This window comes from Mirounga leonina, unplaced genomic scaffold, assembly GCF_011800145.1.
Source record: "Mirounga leonina isolate KUSES-001 unplaced genomic scaffold, KU_Mleo_1.0 Mir_197, whole genome shotgun sequence".
Classification (NCBI taxonomy): domain Eukaryota; kingdom Metazoa; phylum Chordata; class Mammalia; order Carnivora; family Phocidae; genus Mirounga; species Mirounga leonina.
In genome coordinates this window covers 1,071,163-1,085,221 of record NW_023270494.1, presented here as the reverse complement: position 1 = coordinate 1,085,221, position 14,059 = coordinate 1,071,163, and the positions used below count along the sequence as shown (strand labels likewise).

The following is a 14,059-nucleotide window of genomic DNA, read 5'->3' as shown; positions in this document are numbered from 1 at the left end:
CCCCGCGCTGGGCCCGGCAGAGGAAGCGCGGGCGGCTCGGCGTCGAGGCTCCGGGGGCCGGGCGCCGTCGGCCTGGGCAGCTCGGGCTCCGCGCGCGGCCGGCGAGGGCAGCGCAGGGTCTGGGTGCGCTGGCTCCGGCCCGCGCCAATAAGCGGCGGGGGCCGAGCCTGGGCGTAGTTTGCGGGGGCCGCGACGGCCCGGGTGCCCGCGCGTTAGATGTGCCGCCGCCGCCGCCGCCCGGCTCGGCGGAGGGGGAGGGGGCCGCATTCGCTCTCTTCTTGGCGGAGGCATCGCCTTTTCTTCCCAAACCGCAAGCCTGACGGAGGGGCCTGGCCTACCCGCCGCGGCCGCCGGAGGCGCTCCCGGCCCGGCTCCGTGGGGGGCAGCGCGGCCCCGCGGTCCCGGCAGCTCCATTCCCCGCGGCCGGCCCGGCGCCGCCGCCCCCGCCCCCGGGAGGCTGGAAGGGGCGGCGGGGGGGGCGCTGGCGGGAGCGGGGCTTTTCCGCGCCGGGACTCCGCCTGCCGCGCGGGGCCGGGCCCGACGGGCTGGGGGCGCAGGGCGGGCGCGCTCACCTGAGCCGCCGGGCCCCCCTCACCCCGCCGCCCAGGCCCAGAGCAGCCCGCGGGCGACCCGGACCCCGGCCCGCCCCGAACCGGCCCGAGCCCCGCGCTCACCGCGGCCGGCCCCGCGGCCCCGGCTCCTCGGCGTCGCTCGCCCTGCGCCAGCCCGCTGGGACGCCGGCTCGGCTGCGCTCCCCCTCTGGCGCTGGCGCGGAGCCGCCCGGGACTTTTATCCAGCGGGGCCCCCGGGATCAAAGCGACGGCGGACACAGGGCCCCGCGCCGAGGGGCCGGCAGCAGCGGCGCCGGGGCCTCCAGGAGGAGCGGACAGGTGTGGCGCGGGCCCCGGCGCCCTCGGTGACCTGCGGGAGGCACCGGGCGCCCCGGCACGGCGCCACGGGGGAGTCGCCGGGTCCCGCCACCTGGATAGACAGATTCTGGGCGGCGCTGGGAAGCAGTGGGGCGCTGCCACTTACCGAGGTCGGTGGGCCTCGGGGTGGGCTCCTGGATCCTCTCTGCCTGAGCCCTGGCTGAGCGCTCCACCCCAGGGACCCCCAAGAAACTCTCTCCCTGCTCCAGCCACCACTGGGAGGTCAGGGGGCCAGGATCGATGAGCCGCCGGCTTGGTCTCCCCTCGGTGACCTCCAGCCAAGCTAGTTCATCTGCCCCATCAGCTCACCTTCCCGGTGCACCTCACTGAGGACAGAATGAAATTCTTTCTCAGAAATCAAAACGGGGGGTGGGGGGTGGGCAGGTGTTTGCTTAGGAGGCTTCTAGCGGGTGGGTGGGGAGAAAAAAAAGCATTTATTCACCCTCCACACCCACAAAGTGCCATGAACAGCTTTAGCAGACCTTTTCTCCTTAATCCCTCCCATCTACAGTCCGGTGGATGCCATTACACCCGTTTTTAAAGACAGGCCTTGCCTTTTGGGACAGGGGTCCAGAACTGGGGCAGGGCTTCCTGAGCCCCTCTCCTAATTCAGGGCAATGGGGAGGCTGTGTCCTCTGGGGAGCACCTGCAGCCCCTCGTGGGGCAGGAGATTAGAGGCTGCCAGGGGCCCTGGCAGCACCCCCCCAGCCCCCCCCCAGACTGCCGTGGGCCCTGAGTGCTCTCTGTCCTCACCAGGCCTGAGGCTGAGGCTGAGCTGCACACACAGCCGGCTGCTCTGGCTGGTCTCCCAGTAAGGCCAAACAGGGCCCCTAACAGCCGATGTTTGGGCCCTTGAGGGGTAGAGATGCTGTGGCAGAGCCCTCGAAACCTAAGATGAGTCTGAGGTGCCCCAGAGGTTGGCCTGGGCGGGGGTCATTCAACCAAGGAGAGGGCAGGCAGGCTGTGTCAGACGCGCGGGTCCTCCCCACAGGCACCTTCAGGGCGGCTGTGTGCCCATTTTCCGGATGAGGGGAACTGAGACTCAGAGAGGCTAACAGAAGTGCTGAGAATGAGTCCTGTTCGTTCAGCAGTCCACACTGGCTGTACCCCTGTTGTTGGGTCAGCTTAAAGGTCATACTTGGGACCGGCCGGTCAGAGGCAGTGGCTTCAGACTTCGGTTCCATCTAGAGAATTCCACCTTCCCACCTGGCCCCAGCTGACCTGGGTTTTGGGGAGAACCTGCCCAGGGAGCCCTCTCCCTCCAGGAGCCTGTTATCCCCAGTCCCAGGCAGGGGAGTGCTACTTTCAGCGGGATGGCGTGACCCAGTGGGGTTGTGCTTCACGCGGACCGGGCTCTGAGCCATTTCCTGGCTGGGAGATTCAGGGCAAGGCCTGTGACCCCTCTCTGTGCCTCTGTTTCCTCTTCTTTAAAGTGGGGTAATGACCGTACCTCTATCAGAGGTTCTTTTGTGGGATTACGGGAGCCCATGCGTGAAAGTGCTCGGCACGGTGCACGGCAGGGATGGCAGTTACGATTGCCAACAAAATTCCAGGACAAGGGAAGAGCGTGCATATTATACCCACTGGTGTTTGCTCTAATGTGTCCCAGCCTGCACATTGAACCAAAATGAGTTCCTGTTTTGGTTTGTTCAACATAATTAGCAAAAGCGAACAGCTTTCCCCAGAACTTCCCCGTCCGTCTGTGTCTCCACCTTCCCCATTCCTGCTCCTTTAGAACTGCACCCCTGACCCTGCTGTGGCAATTGGCTGCTCACCCTCATGCTCCCGCAGATGCAGACACTGGCCCTGTCCTTGCGCTCCCGCCCCCCAGGGGCCAGCTTTACCTTCTGCACCCCAGACTCGTCCACTCAGAGTTTTCAACTCCTGGATGCTGGCGGGTCCTCCCAGGACAGCCGGGCCTTCAAGCCGCGCAGCGCTGGGCCTCTGCTTCCAGGCTGCCCTCACCCAGCCCAGAGGCCGCTGTGGCCCTGACCGGTGGGAGGAGGGAAGACCCTCAGTTGAGCAGCAATGGGTCAAATACCACCTCCCAGCCAGTAGGACGACTGTGGTCAGAAGCGGAGAACAGGCGTTGGCGAGGGTGTGGAGAGCCTGGAGCCTGTATGCTGCTGGTGGGAACGTAGACTGGGGCGGCCACCGGGGGACACGGTCTGGTGGCTCCACAGTAGCTGAAACAGAACTATCATACGACCTAGCGATTCCACTTCTGGGTATAGTGTCAAAAGGATTGAAAACAGGTGTCCCAACGAAAGCTTGTACGTGGCCGTTCACGGCAACGTTGTGTACAATCGTCTAAGGTGGAAAACCCAAATATCCATCCCCAAATGAATGGATAAACAAAATGCGGTCTATACGTGTAATGCAATAGTCTTCAGACGTAAGAAGGAATGAAGGAGTAACACGTGATCCAAAATGGACGAACCTTAAGAGCGTCACACTGAGTGAAAGAAGCCAGATACAAAAGGCCACATATTTTGTGATTCCACCGTATGAGATGTCCAGAACGGGTAAATCCATAGAGACAGAAAGCAAACTGCTGGTTGCCAGGGGACAGGGAGGAATGGGGAAGGAGTGCTAACAGGTACAAGGTTTCTTTCTGGGGTGATGAGAATGTTCTAAAATTGATTGTGGTGGAAATTGCGCAACATTGTGAATGTACTAAATAATTCTATACTCCCAAGGGGTTAGTTTTATGTTATGCTAATTTTACCTGAAAAAAAAAAACAAACCCTAGAGCTCCAATGAGTCTGGCCCATGGTGGTCACCAGGCTGGACCCCAGGTGGCTGAAGATGTGTGCTGGGTAAACTGAGTTGCCTGGGTTGGAACAGGGTGGGCTGCTCAAGCTCTGGAAATTCTCCTGGGACATGTGATGTGCACACCCCCCATTTGCTCATTACACAGATGTCTGGGGGATCCACATGTTGGGGGATATGGCAGCAGGACTGAGTGCCTGATTTCCCAGCCTGTGGCTGCATCTCTGATCTTTATGTTTCTTATCTATAAAGTGGGGACAAGAATAGTATCTGCCTCCTAGGGTGGTGGGAACATAAAAAGAAGCAGGACCTCCAGAGGCCAGTGAGCGTGTGAAATACGATTGTTATTATTTTGTCATGGACGCTGGCCATCCCTCAGCGACCAAGGTAGATTGAGGTCCTGGGTGCAAAGGGCTCGTGGAATGTCTAGAGGGCAGACATTTAGGTTTGGGGACAGACACTTCGGTTTGGGGACAAGGAGCAGGAACAATATTCCAAATCACCTCGCTGCAGTGGCCCGCAGACCAGGGACACCACAGATGCTGGGCGTGGGGCTTGCCCTTCTCTGCCCACTCCCCGCCCCCCCCCCCACACACACGCAGCCACATGCAGTAGACTTCACATTATTCCTGCCTCTTGGCTTCCTGGCTCCCATTCAGGTGGGCAGCAGGTGCTTCTGGCTAAACTTAGATCTGGTGAATGCCCAGCGGCAAGGAAGCTGGGGAAACGAGAACCCAGAGGGGGGCCCTGTTTCCTCAGAAGGGTATCCGCAGATATGGCTTGGGGGTGTGGGGGGCTGGCCCTTGGGGGGAGGAAGACATGGGGGAGAGCTAGCGACCTCAGATGAGCACACGGTTAACTGATGGGAGTTGTGATCCATGTGTGGACATGTGCGCAGTTCCTGGGAAAAGGTAGAGACTGAACATTTCAGGAAAAAAAAGAGCTAGGGCCCAAGTTGGGGCAGGTTCAGGGCCCAGGCTGGCTGAAGGCACTGGGGGGGGAAGGAGGACGGCATGGTGGAGGGCCATCAGCGTTGCAGGGGGTCCCACCTGAAACCCTGCGTGAGGCCCCTTCAGACCAATAATCGGGCCAGAGGGCTGGGCCTGCGGGACCTCAGGCCATCCAGCAGCTATGGACCCAGTGCCCTTCCCCAGATGTGGGACTGCCCTGCACCACAGGGCTGGCTCCCTCCTGGGGCCTCTTGAGGGCCCTGAGACTGGGTTCAGTTGCAGGAGGGCTGCTCTGAGCTCCAGCTGTGGCCTGCCGTCTGGGTCCCAGCTGCAGCCTGCCGGCCTCGGCCGCCTCGCCTCGCATAGCCACCTGGGCGGCTCCGCACCCCAGCTGCTGGCCTCTGAGGCCCAAGAGGGCAGGGAAGTGGGGGCAGACAATCCCACCCCCGCAGCAGCTTGCTCTGAGAGGAGGCTCTGCTCCCCAGCCAGCCAAGAGCCCATCTCCAGCTAGGAGCCAGGAAGGGCCCTCAAGGCCAGAGCCTGAAATCACTGAACTTAAACCCCCTTTTGGTTTTCCCCAGAGCCCCCCACCCCCATCCATTAGCCGGAAATCCCCCTTGGCCTCATATCCTGGGACCTTGATTAGCAAAACCCCTTGCTTGGTGCAGGGGGTGGGGGGTATCTAGGCCCCTTATGGACACTTCTAGGTCTGATGCTGGAACATCCTCTCCTGGGAATCAGGGGGCCATTCGCAGCCCTGGCCTGAGCAGCCTTGGGGTCACCTGGCAGAAGGGACCATATACACTCCTCACCCTAGGACTGAGAGCACCTGGGAGTTAGAACCCCCCTCATTTAGGGGGGAGAGCCTCCAGGGCTGTAGGAGGAAGCTGGGCCTTGTGCTCCCTGTCATCCTGCTGTGATCTTCCCTCCCTACCCCCCATGCCAGAAAGAACAGGGGAGCAGTGTAGGGTTTTTTGGCCCCAAGCTCAACCCCTTGGGTCCCACTGGTAATTTGGCAGGACCTGCCTGCCTCTCAGCACCCCTGTCCCATCCTGCCCTCCCCACAAAGCCTCAGCTGGTGGCCAATGGTCCTGGCTGAAGGACCCTCCCGCTTGCTGGGCTGGCCCTGGAGTGTCAGGGTCCACCTGGGAACGGCCACATTCCAAAGCTGGGAGAGATGGGAGGTGCTTCCTGAAAATCTGTGGAGACGGGGCTCTCTGGGGTGTCACGGAGTGTCCCCAATATGCCAACCTGCACTCCTCGCTGTGCAGATGAGGAAGGGCCTTGGGGGGCCGGCTGCCCCAGGCCTTGTGGGGAGAGCCAGAAATGGCTCCTCCTTAGCTCTCCCAGCTGCTGGCTCCTTCGCACCCTAATGAGCTCCTGGCCGGCTGGTCCCCATCCGCGCGGCCTGCCGGTCCCCGTGCCTGCCACAGCGGCTGCAGGCCAGGGAGGCCGCCCATGTGACCTTCGGCCCATCCTCCCTCCCACCCTGTGATCTGCACGTGGCCTCTGGGGAGGCAGAAACAACCCTCAGATCTCCTGGCTGGGAATCTCTCCGCGCCAGCGACATCAAAGGGGGCAGCGGGGCGCGGGGGCGGCAGATGCTTCTCTTAAAGGGCCACACCACTGTTTAATTCAAAGCAGATCCTGGGAACAGCTGTCTAGCTACCGCCTGGGAGGGAGGACCCGGGCCAGCAGGAGACGGGAAGGCAACGGTCCCTGTCCTCCCCAGACCCCGCCGCGTGTGCTGCTTAGGGCTGGTTAGAGGCTAGGGTTGGGCGGGGGCCGGGAGACACCTTCAGCCCCCCAACCCCACGCTGCCGCTCCCTGTCTCCGAGGAGGGTGCTGAGGGCCCAGCAAGCACTTAGGTGGGTTTATAGGTTATTTTGCCGGCCAGTACCGTGACAACTGAGAAACTCCCCTTGTTTCATGAAGTCGATGCTATGATCATTCCAGCATGTGCACCTGTGAGCGGAGGCTCTTACCTGTCTGGGTGTCTGCCTTCCCTGGGGGCCGCCAACCCCAGCTCCCTGTCCTGAGCCCTGTCCCCAGGCTGTCTCCCGGGGCAGGGAGGGGTCCGAGAGAGTCTGGGCTGCCGGATAACCTCCAGGACATGATGTCAGGAAGTGAGAAAACAAGAAAGCGGACCAGAGCAGTGCGGTGTGTGGACAGTGGGAGGTTGCCTGAGTTTCATTCTTTGGCAGGGGGCAGTCACCACCTTAACGATAATACAGGTAACTTCCAGAAAGTTCTATGTTGGAAAGTAGGTTAGGCTGATTAAGTTAAAAGTGCTATAATCATATCCATATATGCATGTAAACGCACATACACACGTACGTATGTTTTATTTTTTTATTTATTTTTTAAAGATTTTATTTATTTATTTGAGACAGAGAGAATGAGAGAGAGAGCACATGAGAGGGGGGAGGGTCAGAGGGAGAAGCAGGCACCCTGCCGAGCAGGGAGCCCGATGCGGGACTCGATCCAGGGACTCCAGGATCATGACCTGAGCCGAAGGCAGTCGCTTAACCAACTGAGCCACCCAGGCACCCACGTACGTATGTTTTAAACGCATTTTGCTGAACTGTAAGTACGGCGTGGGGCAGGGCTGTGCCTCCCCTGGCCACTTGCTCCTGGAGGTAATAGGAGCTTTGCTTCCCAGGCCAGCCAGGAGATTACCTCTAACATATGACCTGAGGTCCTAAGAACCACAGTTTGGGACATCATGTCTTTGGAAAATACAGCTTTAGCCCCATTTGCGATGCCCAGGAAGATAACCTCCATTGACTTCCTCCTTCCTCAGCGTTCGGGTTGGGCCGGCCCAGCCTGAGGAGATTCTGTGCAGCCTGGGGCAAGCACCGCAAGCTGGTCTTTTGGCCAGGCTCAGGGCCAGCAGGGGCCACTGTGGGGCCCTCACTGCCTGTGATGCTCTCCGTGGCTCAGCAGCACCAAACCCCTGGCCCCTGAGTGCTGAGTGCTATCGCAGCTCCTTCTACAGGTGGGGAGCCAAGACCCGGGACTTCATGCCCGCACCACTCCCTAGGCTGCCCATGTGCTGAGACATCCCATATAGCATCTGACCCCCTTGGTGCTTTGGATGCAGTGTAGGGAGGTAGAGATCCGGGAGCAGGTCATGTGGGCCACAGTGAGGAGAACAGATGAGGGTACATCCTGGGCCACCCACTGTGCAAGAAGGAAGGAGAGAATGAAGTTACGCCTATGTCCCCTTAGTATTCTGACACGTGCACCTGCTCGTCTTTGCAAAAAGAAACGCGGGAAGGCCAACCCCAGAACTGAAAGGAGACTTTTTTTTTTAATTTTTAAAAAGATTTTATTTATTTATTTGACAGAGAGAGAAACACAGCGAGAGAGGGGACACAAGCAGGGGGAGCGGGAGAGGGAGAAGCAGGCTTCTCACTGAGCAGGGAGCCCCACGCAGGGCTCGATCTCAGGACCCTGGGACCATGACCTGAGCCGAAGGCAGATGCTTAATGACTGAGCCACCCAGGTGTCCCTGTATTTATTTATTTATTTATTTGAAAAAGAGAGAGAGAGAGAGAGAGAGAGAGGGACCGCAAGTGAGGGGAGGGGCAGAGGGAGAAAATCTTCAAGCAGACTCCCCACAGAGTGTGGAGCCTCACACAGTGCTCGATCCCACGACCCGTGAGACCATGACCTGAGCTGAAATCAAGAATCAGACACTTAACCAACAGAGCCACCCTGGCACCCCCACAATAATCTATATTACTTCAGTGGTTTGTATTTTGAGGACAAAAACAACTACAAAGAGATCTTGAAATTTCCTTAGTAGGTCCGTAGTTAATAGATTGCTATAGTCATTCCAAAGCTATTTGGAGGGCATTTTAGAACAGAGAATGTTAGTAAATATACCGATGTGACTGAAAACAAGCATTCTCACTGCGGAGAAAGGGATATTTGCTTGAACCATGTAGATTTGCATTTTTTTTTTTTTTTTGTAGAACAAAAATGGTTGAATATTGGCAATTTCATATGATTCAACCACATATAAATACGGAATGAAGGGAGGGGAAGAAGCCTGAGGCGTGGTTCGGAGGGAGAGACGTCCGATGCCTTCAGGATATCAGCTGTGCCCCTGATGAGGCCGCGGAGGACGGAGGCACTCCACAGCGCTGAGCACACTCAGCTCCAGGCCTTGGTTTCTAAATCCCATTCCCCTCTGTGGGAGACCGGGTCTTCCTTGAGAAATGGCACATTCAGGGCTGGGACAGGGAACATCCTGGGTGAGCCTAGGACATCGTAACTGGCAGAAGTGAAGAAGTGCTCAGAGAATACTGGAAACACATGAAAAGGATGCAGGAAAGATGTCGCTGGAAAAGGTGCCGGCAGACCCGCTCAGAGGACGGTATCAATGTTGGATTTCCCAATAGTGTATAGTAGTTCCGTGGTTGTGTAAGAGGATGGCTTTGCTCTTGGGAAATAGACACAAGTCTTGAGTGTCGAAGGTGCACAGTGTCTCCAACTTACTCTCAAATGGTTCAGAAAAAAAATCTATGTGTATCCATGGAGAGAAGGAGAAGATGATAAAGCAAGTGGGCAACATGTTACAACTGGTGAGTCTAAGAGACACCCAGGAGCTCCTTGTAATGTTTTCGCAACTTTCTTTTAAGTTTGAAATGATATAAAAATAAAAATCACCCCCCTCCAAAAAGAAGGGAGCCAGAATGAAGGGGGTCTCATTGACCAAATTTGGATCAGTTTGAGCATCAAAAAGAATCTACGAATTCATATTAACATTTAAGAATTTTTTATTTTATTTTATTTTTTTTTAAGGTTTTATTTATTTGACAGAGAGAAACACAGCGAGAGAGGGAACACAAGCAGGGGGAGTGGGAGAAGGAGAAGCAGGCTTCCTGCTGAGTAGGGAGTCCAATGTGGGGCTCAATCCCAGGACCCTGGGATCATGACCTGAGCCGAAGGCAGATGCTTAATGACTGAGCCACCCAGGTGCCTCAACATGTAAGAATTTTTTTAAAAGATTTTATTTATTTATTTGTCAGAGAGAAAGAGCACAAGCAGGGCGAGTGGCAGAGGGAGAGGGAGAAACGGGCTCCCCACTGAGCAGGGAGCCCGATGCGGGGCTCGATCCCAGGACCCTGAGATCATGACCTGAGCCTAAGGCAAATGCCCAACTGAGCCACCCAGGCATCCCAAGAATTTTTTTTTTTAAAGGAGGGAAAGCACTCAACCACAAAAAAAAAACAAACAAAAAACACAAAAAGCCTATTACATGTAAAGGAAATGATAAAATTAGAAAGTCATGACTTTGCAATCATAAATGTAATGAAGGATTCAGACAACAACCATCAACGGATGCTAAAGCCACTGGGTAAATGGCTATTGGAAAAACATATTTAGAGTCTCAAAGATTTGCCCCACACATGGCTTATTCACTCTATGAAGGACCTTGACCGTGGAGAAATCTGGCAGACCCACCCTGACCAAGTGTCCAGAATTTGCTCCCCACTAATAGGACAAGCCGATGTCCTGGATCTCCTGATCTGCTGTCCTCCTGCATTGCCTCACTGCTCTGAACGGTTAGCCCCAAAGGCAGATCCAGACTACGGAATGGTCTACAGAAAATGGGTCTGGGTTCCTCACAAAATGCAAGTGTCATGAAAAATTAAAACAAGCAAAACAAAAGACGAAGGGTCTGTTGTGGATTAAAGGAGCACAAACAGATGTGTCGACCAAATGCAATGTGACAGCCTGCTGTAAAGGACCATTTTGGGACAAGGGCAATCCTAAAGTGAAGTGTGTGTTAGATAATATCATTGTATCCGTGACTATATGCTTGTTGGGTGCAGGGCTGGGTTACAGTGAAGTAGGAGAAGCTACTGGTTCGTAGGAGGTGCTGCTGGGTGATTTGGACGGGAAGGGCCAGGATATCGTCAACTGACTTTCAAATATAAATACAAGCGCAAACATAAATGCACAGAGAGAAGGCAAATGTGACAAGTTGCTAACAGTGGTCATCTAGAAGAAAGTATAGAGAAGGGATGGAAAGTGGTGGTTTGCTGTATTAAGGGTTTAACTTTCTTTAAATGTCATTTTTTTTAAGTTTTTTTTTTTTTTTTTTAACAAGCTGGGGGTGGTGCCTGGGTGGCTCATTCGGTTAAGTATCTGCGTTCGGCTCAGGTTATGATCCCGGGGTCCTGGGATGGAGCCCCATGTCGGGCTCCCTGCTCAGTGGGGAGCCTGCTTCCCCCTCTCCCTCTGCCGTTTTTTTTTTTTTTTAAGATTTTATTTGTTTATTTGACAGAGAGGGAGAGAGAGGGAGCACAAGCAGGGGGAGCAGCAGCGGGAGAAGGAGAAGCAGACTCCCCGCTGAGCAAGGAGCCCAATGTGGGACTCCATCCCAGGACCCTGGGATCACGACCTGAGCCGAAGGCAGACGCTTAACTGACTGAGCCACCCAGGCGCCCCTTAAAGTTTTTATTTAAGTAATCTCTACACTGAACATGGTGCTCGAACTCATGATCCTGAGATCCAGAGTCGCACACTCCTCCGACTGAGCCAGCTGGGAGCCCCTACAGATGCCATTTTTTAATTGAAAATTTTGTTGAGATAATTATAGAATCATGTGGAATCGTAAGAAATGATATGGAGCCAGCCCTTGTGCACTTTGCCCCCTTTTCAGCAATCATAACATTTGGCAGAACCATGGACAATATCACCACCAGGACAGTGATGTGGATACAGTGTACCCCCCTTCACGTTTCCCTGGGGGTCCCTGGCTTTGCCCTCCTATAGCCGCACCGGCTTCACCCCCCCCCCGACAAACCATTGCCCCCACATCTGGCAACCCTTCCTTGGTCCACCATGTCTAAGATGCTGCCATTTGCATAAGGCTGCATACATGCAGCCCTACCATATACCTGCAGCCTCTGCGGAACGGCTTTTCATGCCTCAGTACACTTCCCTGGGGAGCCACCCCGGTTGCTGGACCCGCAGCTTGTTCTTTTGGATTGCTGAGTGGTGTCCCGCAGGGGGACTGTGCCACAGTGTGTTCAAGCACTCACCCGTCGAAGGACATCCGGGCTCATTCCAGATTTTGGCTATCACAAATAGAGCCGCTGTGAACATTAATGGGCAGACCTGCTCTTCTCTGAGATACCAGATTGGGCAAGAAAAACACGAGCTGCACACAGACGCTGAACAAAACACCTGGGTAAAGACTCCCCTTCCAGGCCTTGCAAACCTCCCAAAGATGACCTTTGACCCCACGGTCTCCTCCTGTGGCCTCTGCTGTGATGGGTCCTGGAATCTGGCTAGCTCAAGGCTGTGCCGGAAATGCCTGCAGGAGGTGATGGAGCGCTAAGTAAGTGTGCTGAGTTGCAGAGAGGAGCCTAGGAAGGCAGGCCTCTCAGGAGAGCACACATGCGGTCCCAGTGTGTGTGTTCAGCCCCAGTGTGCAGTCACCGACGGCAGGGGAGGGGCCTTCCCACTGTGGGGGAGCTGGCACACCCAGGACCTGAATGTTTGGCTCTGGCCTGAAATCAATCCCTGTCCAACGGGGAGCCACTTTTGGGTGTTTCTTGCCTTCGGAGGCTCGTCCAGCTGTGGGCCCAGCACCCCAGGGCTCCAAGCCAGCACACAGTGTCTCTGGGCTGTGTTCACAGATGCCTCCCCGTGTCCTGGTCCAGCCCAGACAGGCCACTAAGGGGAGGTGGGTCTGCCCTGACTCCCCCACCTCCCGCTGCCAGTGCCCCAACGCAGATCCCACAGAGTTTGGGGCGCCCTGCCTCTGATAGGTGAGAATCAGCGGCGGGAGGGCAAGGCCCAGTTGGGGGGAGCCGTATGTTTGTTGTACCAGCAACGGTCAAACACCTGCCCCATGCCAGGGTCGGCTCTGCTTACTGTGCCCTGCGAACCGGCACCGTGAAGGGCCCCACAGACGGAAAGAGCAGTAAACAAGTGAGCGAGCGTGAAAGGCCTATCCTTGTGGAGATGAGGCTGTGAGGGAACCCCTGCAGGCCGACATGCCCGAGAGGCCGGGCTGGGGACAGCTTGGAGTGCAGGGGCCTGTCTCCCACAGAACCGCCTGTGGGGGCCTGATGGGCAGAAGGGTGGGGTGGGAGACCTTGACCCCGCAGCGACCACAAATGCCCCAAGAGTGTGTGGTCCAAGCCCCGGTGTGCCCAGCCACACACAGACACTGAGACCCATGTGACAGGCAGGAGTGGACAAGGCGATAGCAAAGAAGGAACAGGGCAGCGGGCCTTGTCTCTGAGCCAGCGAAGACCTGGCAGTGGCTGGTATTGGGGCTTGGCCACAGGACCTCCCAAGTGCCTCCCATGTGACATCGCCAATGTCCTGTGATGCTCTGTGGCCTCAGGGGAGGGGCTCGCCAATGGTGAGAAGGCTCAGTGGGACACTCAGGTCACACTGGGCATTGCACTGCTGCCTGGACCCTGGACCTCACTGAGGCTGGACCACGAGGGGTGTCCCTGGAGCTGCAGCTACCCTGAACGTTTCCCTTTCCTCAGTTTCCCTCCATTTGCAGGCACGTGTCTGTGTTCCTCAGTCAGTGGGTACGCAAGTGGTGGATGTGCCACCGACGTGAAGGGGAGACAGCACCCACACAGGAGGGGTAGTAGGACTCCACGCGCCCCTCCTCCCCGACCTTCCACAGACTCCCACTGCGGGGAGCTGGAATCGGGGACAAGTTCTGGCTCAGGGTGCAGCAGCTGGTTACAGCGAGTCCAGCACCCAGCGTGCAGAACGCAGGCCTGACTTTCAGCGAATGCGCTGTGGTCTGGAGCCTGTGGCTGACCTTTACCCTGAGCCGGTCCCTGACCTTCACACCAGCCCCCAGGGCCGCAGGCGGAGGCGACCACAGGGGCCTGGGGGAAGTGGGCAGGAAGGGGGCAGGTGGGCGGGCGTTGGAGACGGGGGGTGGGGGTGGGAGGCCGAAGGGCAAGCGAGGCCCAGGCCGGCGAGGCACGGTGGCCCGGTGGGAGCCCGGAGCCCAGGCCACGCGAGCTCGCGGCCCGCAGCCACGCAGCGCCCGTTGGGGTGCCCGCGCCGGACCACGCGTGCCCCGAGCGCGCTGGCGCTCAGCGAAGGCGTCGGGGCGGGGCCCGAGCCGGGGGCGGGCCCCGGATGTCGGGGCGGGCCCGGAAACGAGCGCTAACTCCGCCCCCAGGCCCCGCCCCGCCACCGCGTGGCTGTGCGTCCGGGCTGTTAGCGAGAAAGTGGTTTGACGCCGAGCTGGCGGCGGCGGGTCACGTGAGCGGAAGATGGCGACCCCGGCTGGCGGCGGGGGCTCGGCGGTGTCGGTGCTGGCCCCGAACGGGCGGCGCCACACGGTGAAGGTGACGCCGAGCACCGTGCTGCTGCAGGTGCGGCGGCGGCGGGCCGGGGCGG

At 57.6% G+C, this 14,059-nt stretch overlaps 2 protein-coding genes across 4 annotated transcripts in view; one reads left to right on the top strand and one right to left on the bottom strand.

Annotated features, from left to right (window-relative positions):
• Window positions 1–2,710, bottom strand: part of NOTUM (notum, palmitoleoyl-protein carboxylesterase) — a 7,704-nt gene extending 4,994 nt beyond the window's left edge. Inside the window, exons 1-4 of the mRNA XM_035026338.1 lie at window positions 2,705–2,710; window positions 1,036–1,144; window positions 675–871; window positions 339–457 (exon numbers count right to left, since the gene is read on the bottom strand). Coding sequence (XP_034882229.1) covers window positions 339–457; window positions 675–871; window positions 1,036–1,144; window positions 2,705–2,710 — 431 coding nt within the window. The remainder of the gene's footprint in view (window positions 1–338; window positions 458–674; window positions 872–1,035; window positions 1,145–2,704) is intronic.
• An 11,129-nt stretch (window positions 2,711–13,839) lies between these two features.
• The window catches only part of ASPSCR1 (ASPSCR1 tether for SLC2A4, UBX domain containing), a 25,968-nt gene continuing 25,748 nt past the window's right edge, over window positions 13,840–14,059 (top strand). For 2 of the 3 annotated variants that reach the window (XM_035025746.1, XM_035025745.1), the window contains exon 1: window positions 13,840–14,034. In XM_035025746.1, the coding sequence (XP_034881637.1) occupies window positions 13,933–14,034 (102 nt within the window). In that variant the 5' untranslated portion in view covers window positions 13,840–13,932. The remainder of the gene's footprint in view (window positions 14,035–14,059) is intronic. The other variant, XM_035025751.1, reaches the window with a different exon arrangement.